This window comes from Cheilinus undulatus, linkage group 19, assembly GCF_018320785.1.
Source record: "Cheilinus undulatus linkage group 19, ASM1832078v1, whole genome shotgun sequence".
Taxonomy (NCBI): domain Eukaryota; kingdom Metazoa; phylum Chordata; class Actinopteri; order Labriformes; family Labridae; genus Cheilinus; species Cheilinus undulatus.
The window spans coordinates 26,117,208-26,139,682 of record NC_054883.1 but is presented as its reverse complement, the minus strand read 5'-3'; the positions used below and the strand labels follow the sequence as shown (position 1 = coordinate 26,139,682).

The 22,475-nt window shown below is 40.4% G+C and overlaps 1 protein-coding gene and 1 non-coding gene across 9 annotated transcripts; one reads left to right on the top strand and one right to left on the bottom strand.

The window, feature by feature from the left end:
• Nucleotides 1-3,572: 3,572 nt before the first annotated feature.
• On the bottom strand, nucleotides 3,573-3,654 carry trnal-uag. Its single transcript has one exon. It is a non-coding gene; the product is annotated as a tRNA-Leu (tRNA).
• Nucleotides 3,655-4,343: 689 nt separating this feature from the next.
• On the top strand, nucleotides 4,344-22,143 carry pex2 (peroxisomal biogenesis factor 2). 8 transcript variants are annotated; one of them, XM_041813646.1, is made up of 3 exons: nucleotides 4,344-4,398; nucleotides 9,023-9,121; nucleotides 18,209-22,143. In XM_041813646.1, exon 3 carries the CDS (start codon nucleotides 18,211-18,213, stop codon nucleotides 19,174-19,176), a length of 966 nt encoding a protein of 321 aa, XP_041669580.1. In that variant the 5' UTR covers nucleotides 4,344-4,398; nucleotides 9,023-9,121; nucleotides 18,209-18,210; the 3' UTR covers nucleotides 19,177-22,143. The 8 variants fall into 8 exon arrangements, with proteins under 8 accessions (XP_041669580.1, XP_041669582.1, XP_041669579.1 ...); XM_041813648.1 differs by having other exon boundaries at nucleotides 18,206-22,143; XM_041813645.1 differs by having other exon boundaries at nucleotides 9,023-9,252.
• Nucleotides 22,144-22,475: the final 332 nt, after the last annotated feature.

Here is a 22,475-nt window from a genome sequence, read left to right as displayed (position 1 = left end):
CTGAAGAGGTCTCTGAATAAAGTGTTAATTCATCATTATGAGTTTAATGGACACTTAAGGTAACCTAACATGCTGGGCTGTGTCACATCTCCATGGCACCAGATATTTTGCACCTGAAACATGAAATCCACATGAGCAGAAGCCCATAGAAGGGGAAGGGTAGAATATTGAAGAAAAAACCTTGGATGAATGCTCTGTCTGTCACATTCTTTCAACAAATTCAGAGCAACAAATGCCACCAAGGACTAAACTACATAAGGTGATCTCTACAGCCAGCTGTTGTCATGTCAGTCCAGGATTGTTCACTATGAGTGGAGCCATGTTAATCTTTTCACTGGCTGCCATTGTTTAAAGGTTTGCAGTTGAAGATCATTACAATCCAAAAACAGAGAAACAGGTGTGGTAGCAGATGCAGTTATCATTTCTGTTCTCTGTTTTCAAGTGTAGAATCAGCTCTGCATGACTTTAATAGAAGAGTTTTTTATTTTTTAACATTTATTTCACGAAAGCATTTGTTAAATTTCATGTCCAGAGACAGTGTAAACCTGCAGTGGCTTCATGGATGAATGGGATCTATGCTCTCCATAGACAAGCTCCATGATAAAGTGTCCACATGAACCGTTAGGACTTGGGAGCTCCTGGGTTCTAACCTTGTTAGGCAGGCCTGAGACTGGGGCCAGCTAACTGAAACCCATCTCTGAAACCTTGTTACTCTTGCTTTGATGCACAGCCCAGCTCGCACAAGCTACATTGGATAGCTAAATGATGTCACATGACAATCCTGATGATTAGAAACCCCTCTTTTTTAAATATGAGTGTGGATCTTTGTTCCCGATCTGAGCCACTCAGATGGAAACGTAATGCAATTTGCCACCTGTTACAACTTCTGTGGCTTTATGAAAGCACCCCTCAGCTTCCTCATGTCATTTGTCTGACAGGACAGAGGTCGTTGTCTGATGCACAAGTCATCATGGAGGGCAGGACGCTCTTTGATTTGTATCTCATGGATGAAATGGTATTGCAGAGTTTGATTCTGGTGGGGGCCATCAGTGATGGCTTTGAAAGAAAACATAAAATACCAGGTTGACAGGAGCTGCTGATACAAACCAAGGACCATACTGTCGGCAGAACAAACTAAATCTTGAATTATTTTACACCTTGATTTGTCACTAAAGGGCATTGTAGTAGAGCAAAATCAAACCAGAGTTGCGTAATCGGTAAACATATGTATCATGACTAGACAAACAAAAAATCCTCTGGGAACCATCCTCTGCAATGAAATGAGATCATAGCTATTTTGGGCCCAAATTAGGTGATTTTCGGGAAATTTACAGTCCTCGCATTTGATCGATCTAGTCCAAGGGGACTTATCTCCTTGACTCCAGACTGGGTTTTCCTCAAACTAGACAAGATGGACACCTTAAGTTATCAAATACAGCAGTTTTCACCAGGGGGCGGGACCGTTATAAGGGCCCAAACTTCAAAACAACTTTGTTTCACAAATTTCTGATTAAACATGGTGTAAAACCAATAATTATGGTCAATAACCTTCCAGCGCTTACACCAATCATCACCAAACTTCAGACAGATTATCACACATGGAGCCTCTATCAAATCATGCACCAACATCAGAAATTCATTATGGCGCCCCCCCTCTGACAAACCCAAATTTAATTTGTCACTTTTTCCTCTTTTCTCACTTTAAAAATTCAGCCCCCAAACACCACTGAACTTGGGCATATGATCTTTGGTCAGCACATGCATAATGACCACATCTATGAAAAAGCCTCTTGGACGCATGCCAAAATCCCAACAGGAAGGTCATTTCACCAGAATTTTTAAAAAAAAAAGGCCTCTTTTTGGATATTATTCACTAAAAACTGATGTAACTTCAGGGGAGATCATTCTATGGTCTTCTATGTGTTATGGCAACACAACAGTATCACACTGAACACGCCCACATGAAAAAAGCTAATCAAAGCGCCTTCTATTGCCACCAGGAAGTGACACAAACGGGTCAATTCTGTATTCCTTTCACTGTGTTGAACCTTTCATGCTCTGGTTTTCACCTGAACTCCCATGAAAATGTTTCTGATGGACAGTTGTTGTGGACAGACTCCAAGAAAGAGCTGAAAGAGTCAGTGAAACATTATGTGAAGTTAACGGTATCATAAATATCACTCTGTGGTCTTCACACATCAGAAAGTTGTTCAGTGCCATAGCCTGTCAGTCTGGGAAAAGAGGTCATTGTTCCACTTCTGTTATGAATTACTGATAATGCAAAGCATTTTGACTGTACTTTAGTGTGAGACTTCCCAAGCCAAAAATAGGAGCAGGTGATAAATTCAATTTCTATATGTAAAATTGTTTATTAAAATGTTTTAGAAAGAAAGTTAACATATACATTATTGGAAAGTGGTCAAAATGACTACATTTTTATTGCTAAACTAAATTTTTATGTACTTTAAAATATTATGTATATTTTATAAGCTACTGCCTTTTCCAATTGTTTTATCATGCAAACCTTTTACTTAAAATAAGAGAAAAATCATAATTCAATGTTTTATAATTGCCAAGGAGGTTATGTGATCGGGTGGGTTTGTTCGCTTGTTTGTTCGTTCATTTGTTAGCAACATAACTCAAAAAGTCATGGACGGATGTTCATGAAATTTTCAGGAAATGTCAGAAATGGCATAAGGAAGAACTGATTCGATTTTGGGACTGATCCGGATCACCGTCTGTATCCAGGAATTTTTTAAAGGATTCTGTACATTTGGGAGATAGGGCTAATGGCGGTGGTCTGCGCCGTTACCACTTTACACCAGGAGATGCTGGACATGAGTAACTTATTCAAAGTTTTGGAGTTTATAGAGTTTGAAGGACGCACACCCGGTCGAGGAGACGAGTTGGAGAGTAACAGAGAGAAAGACAGCGAATTGTAGCGAGAATACTCACGATGCTGAGAGGAACAGAGGAATATTCACCCTCTGCCATGAATTCCACACGTAGCGAAGCCAGTGCTTTGCTTCACTGTGTCTCCACCCCACTGGGGAGGGAGTAATCAGCGAATTAGATTTTGGGAGTGATTGGATCACTGTCTGGATCCAGGAATGTTTTCAAAGGATTCTTCACTATTGGGAGATGGTGGCTGATGTCTGCGCTCTCTGAGTGCTTTTCAAGTTCATTTTATTTTATATAATTTAGTTAAATTATACTGTATATTTCACAAAGATATTTACATTGGCATAGGGAGTTCATATGTATCAGACAGCTTGCCTCCATTGACTAATAAAATAGCCATGTGCATTAATTTTTAAAAATTGAGGATGCATTTTGATACTAAACCGAATCATTAGCTTAATAATCGTTATATTGAATTAGGAGAGTAATTGACATGCACAGTTCTACCATGCAATGTGAAGCCATGACATGAACATTTGTTTTTGTATTTTCTGTATGCTGGCTGCTTCATATTGCTGATTATATGAACTTGTGCTGAAACTCATTCAATCTGCTGTTACTTTATAATGTCTGTTTAGACATACAGATAACTTTGCTTTTAAAGGTCATAATGGCAGTGGTGGGATTCGAACCCACGCCTCCAGAGAGACTGGAGCCTAAATCCAGCGCCTTAGACCGCTCGGCCACACTACCTTCTTTGAAACACGTGATCACTCATCAACTCACCTGCAGCAAGTCCTCTCCAGCAACATCTGTGTCCACTTGGATGCACCTCAGCCTTTCCTGGTACAGGTCTTTAAATTCCTCCAGCAGCTGTCGGATGTCTCCTCTCTGTGAATGAACTCTCAGTTCTTCTCCTCCTGGGACAGAGGGCAGGTTTACACCTTCACTTTCATTACCAGACAGGTTTAACCTTTCTTCATTCCCTGCTGTTGTTGTTTCAACCCTAATGTCTGTTCTAGTGTTCAACATGGCTCCTACTAAGTCTCTACATTGTTTATTAATCAAAAGTCAGAAATAAACAACTTAAACTCATAATAACTCTGGTTAAACATTAACTCAGCCTCATAGTTCACCGCAGAGGCTCAAACCGCCAGTCCTCGGCTTTATAAGAGCCTGAAAGGCTCACATTGTGTTGTTTTGTCTTAATTACAGCAGTTACACAAACACCTTGGTCGCTAAGTGCCGTTACTACAACGGAGGACAGTGAATATATTTATATCCCACAAAGACATTCGCCTCTCCATGTAGTTTCCCGCTATCTTGGCGCTGTGTGCTCCGATTGGCTGGTTCTGACAGTTGTCTTCGTAGTAGTGATGTCACCGTGCACCATTGGTGGGTTTTCGTGAGGAGGCGGGATTAATTACTACAACCCGGAAATGATTGTTTTCGTCGTGTCAGAGGACTGAAATCACATTTCCACTTGCAGAGAAACGGGTAAATATATATGAATATGTTATTTAGCGGTCATGAAAGTAAAGTTAACTTTCTTCAACGCTCCTACAGTCACACATGAAGCTTAAAAGTGACTCGTCTGCTCCTGTTATCCCGTGTAAAGACCTGCGGGTTTCTGTAAGTTCCTCCTTGCTGCTCTCTGCGGTCATTACTGGGTCTTTAAAGGGGTTTAGCTCCTTTTCTGTATATTTGATGTTAGATTAAGTCGACTGTAGATGTCTATGGATTTGCATGGCGCATACAGATTCAATTTGATAACTAAATGCCACATTACTAAAAGGTCGTCAGCTAAAATCGGTCAGCTAAGTTAGGAGCATCGTAGCTATTTAAAATTTTACTTCAGATCACGATTATTGATCTTACATTGTTCGTATTGCTCTTTTTGGTTGTTCTCAGTAGTTTTATTGGTATACCTGATACATGTAGTGAAGGAGAGTAACCATATAGAGCATGAGCATGGCATTGTAAACACTGTCTCATTAATGAAAGCATAGAGACATTTCTGCCAGTTTAATAACACAGTAAAATAGGGTCAGTGCCTTCGACGGATTATTTTAGATAATAAGCTTTAAATGTTAAAAACAGAACCTGATTTTTGTGGAGAGAAAAGGTAATTTTAGGCAGTGGTTGCACCAAGATTCAGTTCAGATCAGTTCTGACAGGTATGCAGTTATTTGTGTTTGCATGGTCAAAAGGTGGGATAGGTACTAAGGATGCATGATGTAATTGGCATAAGGTTGATATCAGTTTAGATCAGTTTAAAAAGTTTGATATCTGTACCACTCAGATATACTGGAAGCCAGTATTTCTGCCTTATATGCAGTAGCAGCATTATAAATCATATATTGGCATTAAATACCAGCAAAATATACAACTGTACCATCAGGTATAGTTGGTTACCTGGGGCACCACACACAACCAAGGGGCCATTTGAACCTTCTAAATAAAGCCCAAAACGTAAAAAAGCAACCAGACTGTCCTCGCTGCTCTCTCAGCCCTGATTGGCTCAGCCTGGTGTTTTTATTTATTTATTTTAACCATAGAAAGGGTATTTATATATCTGTATCAGCTACAATGATTTTGGAAATATCAGCATGTTCAGTATTGGCAAAAATCAAAAGAACACAGTTCCTAACAACATACGAAGATAACTGATACTTGGGATGTTTGAATAAAGCAGGCATGATTTTTGTGATTTGATGTAGAATTCATAATTATACACAATTACTCATTAATTTACTGCTGCAGTCTGTAATATTTAGCCTAGTAGCATTCAGAGGAACAATCTTGGTAAAATGTAACGTAATATTTATTATTAGGCCCATTAAAATCAGTGTTTAATCACCTGAATATATATGATTATTTTGTTTAAACTCAGATAAAACTAATTGACCAAAAGAGGACGTCCAGGCTTTCCATCAATAATGTTTAACTGGCCATTTCTTTCTTTTATATGTTCCACGTGGTATGTTCATAAGCGTATAGCAAGAGAGAGGCTCAGCAACGGTGCATACATCAATGATTTCTGGTCAGACTGCATTTTTCTCTGTTATGATGGTCATTCTGTCAGATTAGGCAATCACAGAGCCATAGATTTGTGTTGCAGTGCTACTAGACCAGTCCTCATGACCAAAATGATAATTTTTAGAAGGAAGAGGGGCGGGGTTGACGACACATGGGCAGATAACCGTAAACAAACATTCTCTACTGTACTTAACTGTATTTGTTTGTATATTTGCTTGATGCTAATGCTATCAGCAGTCACTCACATGGTAGCTGGAGTGCATCACTGATTTCTCTTCAACATTTCTCCTTCTCCAGTCTGTCTTGGTCGTCCCTCAATGGCATATCATAAAGGCCGGGATGTTGTTGTCAGAGCGGGACTAACTGTTTTGTCTCATCTCACCGCACCAATGTCATCACTATAGTTTCACTTAGTCGTTTGGTTTGTTTACATTTGAGACAGCTGTGTGCAGAGCGCTTTGTGCTTTCGTTGGTAAATGTCACTGATGTCACTGAACACATCGTAACAGGCAGAACAAATATCAAACATGCTAGCCTTTTTGTTCTGATTGCTGTTTACTGCGACACTCTACATGAAATGAATCTACAGGTTTTCAGGAATGACGGATCCTGAAATCCTACAACAATGGGGTGGGGCTATTATTGAGCTAGCCAAGCCTTTAGTGTCCAAGAACACATCTACATGTGTTTGCGGGACAGTCCCAGTCCATCTCTTATGAATCTTCAAGTTTTTTTGACTTTGGAAGAGTATTTTCCTTGAAAGATCTCTTATATGTTTATATATGATAAAGCTTGTGACACATATAAGTATGATTAGATGCCATGCACAGCTTACTTAACAGTCAAATAAACCGTTTTTATAAACAGGCCTTTTTAATTCATCCTGACCTTATTCATTATGGAGTATCTGTAGGTGTATCTACTAACTGCAACTTTAGATGGTAACCTTGTGAGAATGTATTCCTTCTAGAGTTTGTTATACTGCTCTGCGCATAATTCCATTATTCCCCTAAATAATCAGTGCCAAAGATCAAAACCTTCCACATTGAGATTCAAGGCAAAGTTGATCTTATTGATTTTCAAGAGACTGCTCACTTCATTTCTCTCATCCCAATCATCACTCCTCTGCTCTTATCTGTCTCTTGGTTATATCTCTCCTTTCCAGTGGCTTTGACTGCTCTCCTCTCACACTCCCTGCCAAAACCTAATCCCCACTGTGATTATCACATAATGCTGCAGCCTTATTATCAAAATGGAGCAGATTTGGGTTTTGTTGTTGTTAAAGACTGATGGGCATGAGCTAAAAAAAAAATTAAGAGACAATGTCATTATGAGGAGAAAGTGGAGCGGCTGATTGCATGAGATTGAAGTGTCAGCGCGTGTCTCTGGAGCAGAACACTTAGTGTAATGAGTGTGTTTTTAAAGGAGTCACTGAAGTTAAACTGGACTGTGATCTCACTGCAGGGTCACAAGGTTATACCGTTTCTGATGAAAGGAAGTGATAAAAGGAAGCACGGTTATCTGAGCACTTATTAGGAGAGAATCTCAGCCTAATGGATTCACTTCATAGTTTTGATCATTTAGCAAAGGGATATATATTATACTGCACATAAACTGTAGCTATTTTTACTGTGGAAAATGGCTACAATTTAAAGTATGGGAAAAATATCTAGGCCACCGGACTATTGATCGATAGATTGATTTTGTGAAACTGCACAATGATACACTGAAGAACAGTGGTTTTCAACCTTTTTCTGCCCATGACACATTTGAGATCAAGCCGAAATCTCAAGGCACACCATATTCATATATATATAAACAAAATAACTTCTTTAAAATATTACAGTAACTTAGGTTGCTTAACTGTTGTTGTAATCACACGGCTGTAGAAATTCCCAAGCTGTACATGAAATCTAATGGCATTTATATGTGGTCACAAGCTCAGCCAGTGTTAAAATATTAAGGATATTTCAAGGATATTCTACTATTTAATATTCATTTCATTTCATTTTGTTTGTATATGTTATATACATCATTTTATTTCATCCCTGAAACAAAAAAGTTGGTTTACTTTTCTGTGGAGATATCAGATATTCTGCTGATTGCAGAATCTCATCTCCATATCTCTCTGCATTGAGATTTCCTCCACTGATGACAAGCCTTGTTTTTCCAGTGAGAGAGATGCCGTCCCACACCATCACACTGCGCCTAAAAGATGTTACTCTATCAGCAACAGTCAGCATAGCGTTCTCCCATCTTCTCCACAATTTGACAAAGAATTGATTGCCAGTTTATAACGCTAACATTTAGCATGGCTAAACAAAGTAAAATATAAACTTAAATCAAACATATCAGATGGGTGCATAAACTCATGTACCTGCCTTTACCAGTACCTGCATTTTAAGTAGTATCGAACGTATTTCTGATACTGGTGTCGGAACTACTTTTTGGAATTGACAAGGAAGATTTGGAACATTTTTCATGGATCAATGTATATACTCAGCTCTGCTGCTCATCCTACACATGCATGCTCCTCACAAATGTGGCTCCATTTAAAAGGGAAATAAACAGGCTTTTAATGGTATAAGATTCATTGACAAGAAGCATTGTTACAACAAAGAAATGATCTACCAAACACAAATTACCTTACTTTTTGTACTAAGTTTAGAATTTAAAACATCAGCATATGAAACAGAATAATCACTAAAACCTGCATATTCATATTCTTGAATTCCCCTCAGGATTCTTGCATTTCCCTTGGGATTAATAAAGTATATCTATCTGCACTGTCTCCACTGAACAAATGACTTGGCAACATGTTTGTGCAATTTAAAAATTCCCCTCGATCCCTGTTGCTACAGCAGCTTTTGGTTAAAACATGAAAGAAGAAACTGATTATTTCTTAAGCCTGGATTCCTGTGCATCCTACTATATAACAAGATTTTAAATCATGCTGTATCAAAAGAATAAAAGTATGAAACAATTTGACTGCCTTAGCTCTAAAGAAACTGTAATTATGACATATTTGACTGGAAAATTATTGAAAACTAATTCATATCACTCTCTGTTTACTTGATTTCAGATGCAGCTCCTCTGAAGTAAACCAAGTGTTTTTGAAGAAAATCAAGACATCCTAACTTCTAAATTGAGATTAAATTGTGAAAACATCATCATCATTGAGGTACAGTTTACACCTCCAACAACAATCCAATGTGATGCTGATTCACAGATGCAGATTCAATGGGACCATCTCTATCTGGGATGTAAAACCATCCCGATGCTGGGGATGTGTGGCAGCCAGGGAACATTCAGGTAGAAATAGTTAACAGTATTTCTCTGGCCTCATGCATTACTATTCTCCATATGTAACGCAGTAACTTAAGGAGGTACCTTTTGAGGTAATGCTACCCTACACTGTTTAACACCAGAAGTGTATTCCTCCTAGTTCAGTTTTCCTCTCCCACGCTCACATTAGCAGTGCCACTAATTATATAAAGTTACATGCCTCCCCGTTTTAGCTCCAGTTTTCATGCTAAAAACTCAGAGATGTTTCTGTACAAGGTGAGGCCCCGCTGCTCTCTCACTGACTCTTAAGAAAGTCACAACATCCGTTCTCTGGTTTATTAGCTGTTCCATTTTCCCTCCACATTCATTGTGCCTCCTTGCCCTCTAAATGTTTCATTACTTTTTAAGTTGTTTTTTTGCAAACCTCTGTACTTATTACTCATACGGCCTTAGCATACTCAGCCTTCATACTCATGAAATCAATTAATTCTCTTAAATAATTTACCTTCCCAGCAAACCAGATTAAGCAGAGCACTTTTTTTCCCTGCGTGTCGGACGTGCTGCTCTAACTGATGTGTATTTTTTTGTGTGTTCAGGCATTAACTCGGCCCTCACCCCGTGGCTCGGAGGAGTCTTGGGTGATTAGAGAAAGAGGAGAGCCTTGATAAAGCATTAGTGTGTGACGCACACACGCACAGCCTGAAGACCCCTCTGTGCATTTGCACACATTCATTTTTCATGAAACAGACTCATAACAATTAGTCTGGTTACCGCCTGGGTAATCTTAGCGTCCCTGTAATGCCTGTGGTCTGCTGTATGACATCACTCTCTTAAAAGTTCTAAATCTGACATTCTCATCCGTTTTCATAGCCAGGACATTAGCAGGCCGTGGCTAATAGGCCCGCGCTCGTTCCTGGCGAAAGAAGGGCAATAAAGTGAGGGAGTGGGGGACGGAGAGAGGGAGAAAAAACGTCTGAAGTGCTTAGAGAAATAGGTTTTATTCACCAGAGCTTTTACACAAATTAATTTACATGAGCGAGAGAAGAAAATGTAAAGTTGTAATCCAGCATGCTTTGCCAATGCATAGCCTATTTCTCGCTACAAGCATCATAGAAAGCCAAGTGAACATTTCTGCATTATTTCAGCAAATATATTATACTAACAACCGTAGCTAAGTGCTCAGGAATTTGAGCTGTACGTCGCGCCAGGAGCAGACTTTGGACATTTCCCCTTTGCGTAGAATGATCGCCCTCACAGAGGAATGAGCAGACACCCCCCACCCCAGGGATGATCCCCCTCCTCAGCATCCCTCAGTCTTTAGTCCCCTGCCCTGAACGCCATCACCCCCCTCCCTAGACACCAAAGCCAAGGTCAAGAAGAAAGTGCAGCCTTCCTCTGACTATAGGCTATTCCCTGGATGCTTGCACCTCAGAGTGCCGTGTGCTTCAGGAACGATCCCGCCTCCTTTATTGTGACCGTCAGTCTCAAGGTCAGCTCTGGGGAGAGGTTTGTGCTTATCTGTTTCCTCATTTTTCCTCCTTGGCTCTCTTTGCCCCATGTTTTTTCCTCTACTGTATCAGTAAACAGTAGCCCAGAGCTCCCAGCTGTGGGTTTCATGACGTGCTGTCTGACGTGTCAGTCTTTTTTGGTCTCTGTCTTTGTCTATCCATCTCTCTGTTTGTTAGCTGTCATTACAGCCCCTCGTCTAGTTTTCTGAGGACCCTGGTGCAGCTGCGAGGATTCAGTCTGAAGCTCTGTGCGCTTTTGTTGCCTCGTCTTCTCCTTCCTCTCACTGGTCATGGCCCCCTTTGCCTTGAAGCAATGTAGCAGCGTGTACCCTGGTAGATTGGATATTGTTGTTGTTGTCTGTAAGCTATGGCAGTCGGCCTTGAGTCAGTGCACTATCTTTGTCTGAACACGATGCACAGGCTTCAGGAACAAGGGGAAAGGAAAAAAAGTCCCATCTGACCAGAATCAAAATACCTTTAATATTCCCAGAAAGGTGTTTTTTTTTTACTGTTTCATAAACCTGTGGTAGAGAGGAGAGACTTTAGAGAGGATTGTTGGTTTTTGGTGAACGCCTTTAACCTGCATTCACCTCTTAACCCCAGTGCTGGTTTGTTGACCCTAAGCTCCTGTAGGGCATTTTTAACTATGGATGTGCATTTTAAGAAAAATTACTCATCTTCTTCTTCTTTTAAAATGTACTTTTTTACCTTTTTATGACTAAATTTATAGAGCTTCACTGCTTTGAAAGAGTATTTTCCTAGATCAGCTTCTGTCTGGCCAGTCCACAGAATATTTTCCCAGAAGTCTTGGAGATCATCTAGATGTTTCTTGGCAACTGTGAGACGACCCTTGTGTTCTTTTTGGTCAGTAGTGGTTTTGGTCTTGGAACTCTCACATAATGCCATTTTTGCCCAGTCTCTTTCTTATGTTGAATCCTGAACTCTGACCCTAACTGAGTCAATGAGGCCTGCAGGTCTTTAGATGTTGTTCTGGGTTCTTTTGGGACCTCCTGGATGAGTCGTCCATGTGCTCTTTGAGTCATTTTGGGAGGCCAGCCACTCCTGGGAAGGTTCACCACTGTTCACAGTTTTCTCCAACTGTGGACAATGGCTCTCAGCATGGTTGGCTGGAGCCCCAAAGCCTTAGAGAAGGTTTGCTATTATTGTATATACTGACAATCTTTCCCCTATGTTGACTGACCTTTGTTGGCAACTTTTGGAATAGTTGCTAACAATGGCCTACTACTTGGCAAAAATGGAGGGAAAAACGCCCCAACAACCCCTGCTCCACAAACATTTGCCCTCTGACTGCACAGTGATGTCATCAGAAACCTATAAACATTCCATCCGTGCCTTAGAAGATCTTTAGATCTTGTTCTGGGTTCTTCTGGGACCTTCTTGATGAGTTGTCCATGTGCTCTTTGAGTCATTTTGGGAGGCCAGCCACTCCTGGGAAGGTTCACCACTGTTCACAGTTTTCTCCATTTGTGGGTAATAGCTCTCAGCATCGTTGGCTGGAGTCTCAAAGCTTTAGAAATGTCTTTGTAACCTTTTCCAGACTGATAGATGTCAGTGATTTTATTTCTAATCTGTTCTTGAATTTCTTTAGATGGCGCTATGATGTGTTGGAGATTGTTTAACCTACTTAACTTTGACAGACAGGTTCTATTTAGGGGATTTCTGGATTCAGCAGGTCTGGCAGTAATCAGGTCTGGGTCTGGATAATCAAACTAAACTCAGCTATATATAAAAGATGTAGTTAATCAAAGTTAATTCATGATTTGACAAGGGGGTCAATGATTGTTTTTCATTCATTTAATTCCTTTATTCTGCTGATGTATGGTCAATTTAACAGCTGTAAATATTGGCATATATAAGATGCACTGATATCACACCTATGGTATTGTGCATCCTTAGTAAATCCAGTTGTGAGGGTGAGAAATGTTAGATTTTTCATCAGCATAAAAGAGATATAAAAGAAGGAATAATAGTTTTAACTTTTTAACTCAAGATCTACTCAGCTTAGACCACGTGTGTTAAAAAAGGACTGTCATTTTGTCTCCCCACCAAATACTACCAAAGTATCACTAATACTAACTTAATTTATATAGCATTTTTTTTTACAAAATGCAGTCCAAAGTTCTTAACAATACCAAATTTAAAAAGTTACAACTAAAAACAAGATTAAAATACGAAAGGAAATGCAATTTAAAAACAACAGTAAAAACAATCACACACATTTAAAAGTGTCAAAAAGCCAACTTAAAAAGATGTCTTTAGTTTCTTTTTAAAAAGTCCCTGCGAGCCTGCTGTCCTGAGGTCAACAGGGAGGCTATTCCGAAGTTTAGAGCCTTAAAAACTAAAAGCAACCTCACCAGAATTTTTTTTCAATACTTTGGGAATGACTGCTGCAGTTTTCGTGGGAGACCAGTAAATAAAGCGTTGCAAAAAATTGCCTGGCCAGTTATTATAGCAAACATTTCTGACTCTGGCTGGGGTAAAATTGTCTAATTTTTGCAATATCCCTAAAACGATAAAATGAGATCTTTGCAACTTTGTTAAAACTGCTGTTGAAATTAAGGCCACTGTATAAAATGACTCCTACATCTGTAGTCTGGTTTTTAACTTTGAAGGGCAGGTTTTTAAAAACTGCTCCCAGTCTCTGCCGCTCCTTTTTGGGGCCACAAAGCAGAAATTATTTTTTTTACTCATATGATTTAAGGAAATTTGCACTCATCCAACTATCTTACAGTTGGAAAGAGAGGCATTGTCAGGCGGCACAGATATAAAGCTGTGTATCATCAGCATAACAATGATATCTGACATTATGGTGGCTTATTATTATAGGGGAAGCATAAAGAAAATAGAATCTGTCCCAAAATGCTTCCCTGGTGAACACCATACTCAATATCATGAATCTGAAACAGACTCACCAAGACTAACGTATTTTCTGTGCGATAAGGAGGACTCAAACCAGTCGAGTATTGTGGCCAAAAAACCAACCCATCCCTCTAGTCTAGATGTGATCATTCTGATCACCATATTTTAGAAATTATAATGAGATATGATTTTGTACCAAGTTGTTGCATGACAGCTGAAGTGTAAAGAAAAAATCCTCAGCCATGATCAGCCCTAGAGACCAGGATGTGATGTGTGCCCAAACACAAACAGAGCTCCCAAAAACCCAATAAAATCCCGATACTGAAGTCTGTGTAAACTCAGTCAATAAATCTCATTAGGTGTGGATATATCAGAGAAAAAAATCTGTCCTTTTCTGTGCTGTGTAAACTGTGTTTGTCCTGTAACGCAGCACGCCACTGCTCCGTAAACACTGTCATTGACTGTGACTTTTGACTATTACATAAGGAACATGGATTTCCAGCTGTCCACAGCAAAAAGGCCTGTAAATTCAAATGCTTAATTTTTATAGGCAGCCCAGCATTGACTGAAGTGTCTGCTTGTTATATATTTGGCAAGTGCTGCAAGTCTGAAGGGAAGCTGTCAATAGCAATCCCAGCTATTGATATGGCAGTGGGCAGGAGATGTTACTTGGCCCCCGACTCCAGCATCCCTCTGATCCCTCTACATCATAATTACATTAATATTGACAGACCCTTGACAATAGTCACATTACTATTGATAGGTGGCTGTCAATACCGTGTTTCCCCAAATAAAACATATTCATTCATAACTTGTAAACTGCTCGATAAAAGGCTTTGAAAAGAATATTGGACCCGGCCGGGTTTACTCTCCCGAGAGGGCTGCTGCTGCTGCCGCCGCTGCTGTGACGGGGATTTCCAGCACCTGGCTGCGTGTGTATAGATTAATTTAACTGTGTATTTGAGCTGTGCATAGATCAAGGCTACTCTTGACATAAATACACACTCACACTCACACAGGCACATAATCTGCACATTTTCTCCCATCAAGGAAAAACTTTCAGATTAAGCTAAACAAATGGCGTCTGTTTATTGGTCCCCGTACACATTCAGCCTGCGTCTTTTTTTATTTAATCCAAACTCTTACTTCCATCACAGGCAAGCTTGTAGTCGCTAAACATGGCAGCATTTCAAATGCACCTCAATGAATTTGTCACACCTGCTTACTTCAGCGTGAATTCTCTCTTTTTTCATTCATTTGCTAATTCTAACTTTGTTGGACGGTGTATCCTGGCTCTATTGAAGCATCCTGAATACACAGATGGTCCCGGCATTGCCACAGTATATTAGAATGTTTTTTCATACCTCCCGGAGAAACGTCTAAAAGTGACCATCATCTCTCTCTCTCTTTCTGTCAAAACTGCCATATTTACCCGGCTGAAATCTCTTTTAAAGCCTCGTGACAAATCCTGTTCAGCGAGACACAAAAGCCACTGTCAGAAAAAGGCCTCTCTCTCTCTCTCTCCACGGGCCCCTTGCTCTGTCTCTTCGTGCGTGCCGGCGTTAGTTAGTCTCCCTCTTCTTAAGCGTTTCATTTGAGGAAAGGCCAGATAAAACTGGGGGGACTGTGAGCACTTTTGGGAGACGTATGCGGCGCTAAATGGCACCGACGTCACAATGGTGAGATCCCATATGGAGTCGACTCCAGGGGGAGGAAAATTGTTCCACATTTGGCAGATGTTTACGGTGTAGCAGAGACTGTGCCGTTAGCCTAATCCCTGGTGATGTGATTTGTACACACACCCCTATCTCCAGAGGGAGCGGGCACCAGGAGCCCGGGGGCCTCGCCTCCATACACTGCAAAGAGCAGTCTAAGACCCCCTGCTCCTCTGCATAGCGCCTGCTCAAAGGTTGCATTAAGGATGGGTTTTACATGTGAAAAGTGATTTCCGTTCCCGTGTATAAAGAAAAATAACCTTCCTAACAGGATGGGCCTCACCTTCGGGGGCTCATTTCCTCCCAACTACCCCGTTGTCCTGACTTTGCTGCTGGTGATGTTTTCTTCTTCTTTACAACTTTACAACAAAAAATGGGGTTTGAAAATACAAAATAAGTTATTTTTTTCTTTTCTAAAGGAAGAATACATACCTGAAATGTCTAAGGTAATTAGAATGTTTCATGTTTCAGTTAGAATGAGTTCTTACATTACCTAAATATATCCATTTTCAAAGCTACAGAAATACTTCATTTCTATGGAAAAAGAATCTGTTTTCATGGCAGCCTTGGAAGAGCCATCATCACATGTTAAGAGTTAACCCAACACATAAGAGATCACATCTCCATTCATTTAACATACATCTGAGCATGGCCGCCCATAAAGGGGGATAAGAGGAGAACTGGGGCCCAGCCATACTGGGGGCCACGTAGGTCAGGAAAATCAAAGATTATCTGTGAATATTTTATATTTAACCACAATATAAACACTCTCATCAAAGCAACCAAACAAGGAACTTTATGTATCTATTGATGTTGTGAAACCATATAGCCTTTTTCAAAATGTGAACCCCTTTGACGGAAACAAATTACTTTTTTGTGTCTGTTAACAGTAAACCATTTTGAAAGTATTGTCGGACTTCATACCTGGGCCATGATGTGCAGAAATGTCAGGATACCAGAGAAAAGTAGAAGGAACTGAAATTACTTTAAGGTAAAATTGATTTTGCATCAAAAGGCATTTAAAAGCTGGGTAAAAATTGACAGAAAGAAAATAGTGAAAAGTGGCTACAGAGTAGCAAAAATTGGTTACAAGAGACTAAAAAGGGATAACAGCAAAACAATGGGTGGGAAAAATGGTGCAAAGCAGTTAAAAAGTGGAAAAAAATGTGTTTAAAGTGGCAAAAATTGGTTTGAAGTGGCAAAAGAACTGGATGTCTAATCCATCCATTTTCTATACTGTTTATCCCGTTTGAGGTTGCGGGGGGGCTGGAGCCTATCATAGCTGTCATTGGTCGAGAGGTGGGGTACACCCCGGACTAGTCACTCATCAATCAGAGGGCTGACATGTAGAGACAGGAACCTTCCCGCTGTGAGGCAACAGTGTTAACCCTAGCACCATGTCTAATGGATGTCTAAAATAGTGAAAAAGAATTCAAAAGTAGCAGTAATCGGTTAAAAGTGGCAAGAATTTGTTAAAGGATGCAAAAAATCAGTTAAAAGAGACTATAAAGGGTTAATAGCTGCAAAAATGGGTGGGAAAAATGTGAAAATTGGTTAAAAAGTGGTAAATACAGACAAAAAGTGGCAAAATTAGTGTCTAAAGTAGTTGTCTAAAGTAGTGTAAAGGGGTCAAAAAGTAGCAAAAATAGTTTAAAATTGGCAATATTTTTTTATGAGTCAGAAAAATAGTTTCAAGTAGAAAAAACTGGGGCTAAAACAGGTAGAAACAGTGATGAAAAGGGGTCCAAAAGTGGCATGAATAAATCATTTATCATCATAACCCAATAATAGCTTGACACACTTCTCAAAATGAAGTAACTGTTAGCCAGGACGCCAGCACCAATACTAATGATCCAACACACATGCATTGATATCATTAATCACAACAGGGGAGGGCCCATTCTCTGGGTTTATCTGGGTAACACCCCATAGGCAGTATTTGAGAACAGAGCCTGTTAAAGAAAATGAAGGATAATTGGAGACATTCATGGTCACATTCATTACAGGCTGATCAGAGCAACAAAACATGTTGAAGTGCATGCCCCACCACCAGGCAGTAAACTATACAACAGTGCTCTACGGTCAGCTGTTATGTCAGTCCAGGGATGTTCACTGTCAGTGGAGCAAGTTGGAAGATTAAACTCTTGCCAAAGTCGGTCAGGAGAAGAGTAAAAACATTTCCACCAATCTACCAGTGTGGTTCTCTGCTCTTCTTTTAAGAAAGAAATGTCCACCAGTTCTGATCAAACTGCTGCCATAGCTGCATCCATTCTTACCCTTTAACCAGCCTCTGCTGTTTAAAAGTTTGCAGTTGCTTCAACTGAGCCTTGCCTGGAGCTACTGCCTCTTCCTTCTATAATGTTGCTGATTAGTCTGGTTATTCTAAGACCAGGAACAAGAATATCAGCTTGAAGCTTTGCGGGATTGATTGGCTTGTTGGCAGACATGAATCTGGCCCAATCCATCAGTGTTCGTTGTCATGTAAATGCAAGGTATTGGATCAAAGACCGCTTCATCACAAAGTGTGAACTGCAGCATGAAGCTACGTTTCTGTTGCTGTATCTTGTTCATGTTTCTGCTGCTTACTTGTGATGGTCCACAGCTTTTCTCTGCCACTGGCCACATGTTCTGCATCCCAAACTCCCCTTTAACGTGTACCCCCATCCCTCCCACTCCTGTCACAGTGTGGCCTCAATAGATATTTCCCGTAGAGATGCCCTGCTCAGCTCCCAAGTGTGCTACTGACTTCTTTTTTAATTCAGCATAAAAATGGTCTCCATAAAGTTTTTTATCCCACTAAACATGGACAGGAAAGCTGTTAAAGTGGCCTGATTGTGTAACATGATAAATATTTTTACTTCTTTGTATGTTTTTCAGCAGGTATGGAAAGTGAGGAAACCCGAAAAAGGACGTCTACAGCACAAATGGATGCAGACCCTCAGACCCCCGTACTGCGCATCAGTCAGCTGGACGCCCTGGAGCTGGACTCGTCCCTGGAGCAGCTGATATGGACCCAGTTCTCCCAGTGCTTCCAGAACTGCCGCCCTGGCCTCCTGACTCCTCTGGAGCCTGAACTAAAGGTACTCCTGCAGCTTCTTCTGTGGAGGTTCACACTGTACTCTAACAGCACCACTGTGGGCCAGTCCTTACTCAGCCTACGCTACCACAACACGCTCTCCTCATCTCCTCGGTACCGACCTCTGACCCGCAGACAGAAACTGGGTTTGGCTCTGCTTACTGCAGGGCCTCGCTGGTTGCAGGAACGCTCCCACAGCCTGCTGCTTGGTTTGGGTTTGAATCCAGGAGGGCCTGATGGAGACCCAGGTTTACTCCAGAAAAGTCTCCGCAGTTGCCTCATCTTTGTCTCTAGTATCGCCCAGCTCACAAGTCTCTGTAACTTCCTGGTGTTCCTCAGAAATGGTCGTCATCCTGTCCTGGCTGAAAGGATTGTGGGAGCTCGGGCAGTTTTTAGCAAACCAAACGTAATTCGAGACATAACATACCAGTACATGAACCGAGAGCTGCTGTGGCACGGCTTTGCAGAGTTCCTCATCTTCCTATTACCACTCATCAATACACGAAAACTAAAGGCGACACTGGCTTCTGTTGTATTTGGAGGAAGTTCTGATGGAACAGGAGCGACAGAAGGAACAGGAGCGTGGAGAGAGTGTGGACTGTGCGGAGAGTGGCCGACCATGCCTCATACGGTCGGCTGCCAACATGTTTTCTGCTACTACTGCATCAAGAGCCACAGCATCGCGGACGCCGATCTCACGTGTCCAAAATGTGGAGCAGAAGCAGGACAGCCTGAGCCAGTGACCATGGAGGTGGAGATGATGGCCAGGTGATCGTCTGAAGAAGAGACTGCATCATATTAACATCTTTGAATGCACAAATGCAGTGAGCGGACTGAATGACAAAGCATCTTTGTCTAAATGTGTCAAATTAAGCCTAAAATGAAACTTAGTTTAAAGTGATTAATTTGTGAATTATCATGGGATAATGATTCAAGGCTCCTACAGACGCTTGAAATCCTTGAAAATGCTTGAATTATATTATTGTGTTTCCAAGGTTTGAAAAGAAGATGGATTTCAGTTAAAGTTATTGACACTATAACTTGGGCTACGGTTTCAGCTGAAAACAGAAACCTTTTGTTGGCTTTCTTTGGGCTGTTTTTCTGCACAACAGCGGCATTTTAGGTGCCTGAAAATGAAATGTTGTCATGCAATCTGAATATACTGTGTCCCTCTGAAAACAGCCACAACAACTATGGTGGGTTCCTGAGTTCTGTTTGTGCTGCTCATCCCAAGTTAACATTTCCTTTGATTAACTGTCTTTGTAGTTCAGGCTCACTAAAGGCAACAGCCCCACCTCATCATCCATCTACACAAATGTTGGTCTGTTTGCTATTTTTGCATGTTTACTCCTTACCACTCTGCAGAAAGAAGAGAATGAGAGCATGCACATTACAAAGTCACACCACAGCCTACTGGCCTGGAAATTTACTACAGTATTTTAGTTTTCTTTTTAGCAGATCTGTGCACACAGTGGTCATTATCAAAGCATCATCTGGAAGAAAAACTTTCTTTAAAAATGTAAACAATTTTGTTTGCAGGGGATTATGTTGTCTGAAAGTTGCCATGGCACCAAATCCCACATACTCCGCATGGGCAGCAATCTACATGCAACACTTTCTTCAGAGAAAATTGCTCCCTTTTTGTAGGAAATCTTTGCAGTTCCACTGCACCAGTCCAGAGCACCAGAACACATCACAGGCAGAGTACGTGGAATATGGGGGTTATTGGTAGTAGACAGCTTCAAAGTACTTACTTTGTCTGTGTGTAACTGTTATACACAGAGAAATATGCAGGAGTGTATTACTGTTTAATGTGATGGCATTTACACTTATCATGTTAACGATTAAGCAAAGAGATTTTTTCACCAACTTTTTGGTGCTTTTACCTTGGAATTTGTTCTGCCCTAAGCTGAAGTAGATGAATTCCTGTTTTAAATTAAAAAAAAAAAAAAAAAAAAAACTACGTTGATTTTGAAGGACGTAAAGAACCTTTATTACATCAAAAGTTATGACATCTTCAACTCATAAAAAGAGGAACTTGCAAAAGAGTAGTAAAGAAAGACATAAAATCAAATATGTGAAAGTGTATATAAGGTAAATGTCTGACTGTCCTCTGAGCTCTGTGAGTTTTTAAAGGTAAATGAGACATTAAGGAGCAGAGGTGAACTTAGTTACATCACTGTGGCTGCAGGGAAATGCTGATGTGGATTGAGCAAGAAAGGGACAATAAAGCAGGAGGATAAACATGATTTTCAAAAATTGAGTGCACTGATTCTTCACCTTAGTTCTTCAAAATCCCAAAAGTTACAATATTTCTTTAACTTGAAAGGTGTCAAAATACCAGTATAATATATTCTTTTTTTTTTTTTTTTTGCAACAGCAGAGATTTTATGCACATTATTCAAACATTCAAGTATCAACACAGCGGTCCATTTAAATATGATGTAATTTTTACTAATCTCTGCTTGCATCAGTGCTGATTCGCCATGCTGCTGCAGGCAAAGCTTCATCTCCTCCACCCCAGCATCCTCCTTTATAGCATAAAGCTTCACCTCCTCCACCCCAGCCTCCTCCTTTAAAGCATAAAGCTTCACCTCTTCCTTTATAGCATAAAGTCTCGCCTCCTCCACCCGGGCCTCCTCCTTTATAGCATAAAGCTTCACCTCCACCTTTATAGCATAAAGTCTCACCTTCTCCACCCCAGCCTCTGCCTTTACAGCTTAAAGCTTGTTGCACCCTCATATTCAGATTCATGCTACTATGAATTAAATGCTTCTGAAATAATTGGTTTTCAATACACATCTATCTATATGGGGACTTCTAGCCATGCACCCCCTTGAAAGTCAAAGCAGCTGCTGACGAAGCCAGGGATCGTCTTTAGAGCAGAGTCTTCTTTTCCAAGTTAAAATGTAGATCCATTTCGGTTAAATGCATGATGAGTGTTCCTGGCTGAATGTAGGCTATAATATTGAATGATTAGCTGCTTGAATTTGTTGAAAAATACACAAGATGAAGCACCTAATGATAATTGCATATTAAATCACAATTGAAATATTGGGGAGAAAATTTGCAATTAGATTATTTTTGCAAATCTTTCAGCCCTACCTTAGTTGCAATCAGTGCAATTAACCTTTGCAGCCATAGGTATTACTAATAGGCACTTTATGTAGCATCCTCCAACATCAGTGTGAACAGGTGTTAAAAGGACAAAATAGCACTGATTTAATGTGATTATCAAAGATTTAATCTGTTGATTTTAGTTCTTATTCCAATCATAATTAATACAATGATGCAGACAGTCCTGTTTAAAACTAATTTATTAATCATGCTTCGTAACAAACCTATTTCATTAGACAGAATAATGTATTTAATGTGTTTAAAGCTCTAAATGCCTCCTGTGTTTGAAAGACTGACCGATGTAGATGTGGATGATGTTCTGACTCCAGTCTTCATGATGTCCGTGTCTTCTGTGAGCACACATCGACCTGCCGTGTTTAATATATGTGTGCATATATTGACAGTGGTCGGTTTCTCCGGCTGGACTTTGGACAGAACTATTTGTCTTTGGTGCACTGGACAGACTGCAGAGAACCACACAGAGCATATATTTGATGAGGGAACGTGTTGATTTATGCTCAGATTGGCTCTGTGTGTTTGTTGAAATGGGAATATTTGTTCTGATGAAAAATGCAGAAAGTCAGCTGAATAAATAATGGGAGGAATTTCTGATGCCTCTCATCATGGCCAAATTAGCATTTGTTGTGTATTTTGTGCCTAAATTGTATTTCAACATCATTAAAATTGATAGAGTGCTACCTCTTGGGTGTTTACTTAGTTAAGTGGAGGAGAGAGAGATGAGGGAAAGTTATAACAATCAGCACACTTCTCTCTAGACGGGCCCGCTCGTTCTAACTCCCATTATCCGTTTTCACAGCACCCCAACATGCTGGAGATCAAGGGGCCAGCCGGGGGCTTGGATTGACTCTCACACATACTTGACAGCCAGCCTCTCTTTTCCCTTGGCCTTTCTCTCTTTTGCAGCCTTTCCATCTCTCTCCCTCTGTAATCTCC

Coding starts and splice junctions, on each gene's coding strand:
- pex2 (XM_041813643.1), top strand. CDS start 9,156: ATGCTGATTCACAGATGCAGATTCAATGGGACCATCTCTATCTGGGAT. Junction 9,253..18,205: donor GGCAGCCAGGGAACATTCAG/GTAGAAATAGTT, acceptor TATGTTTTTCAG/CAGGTATGGAAAGTGAGGAA.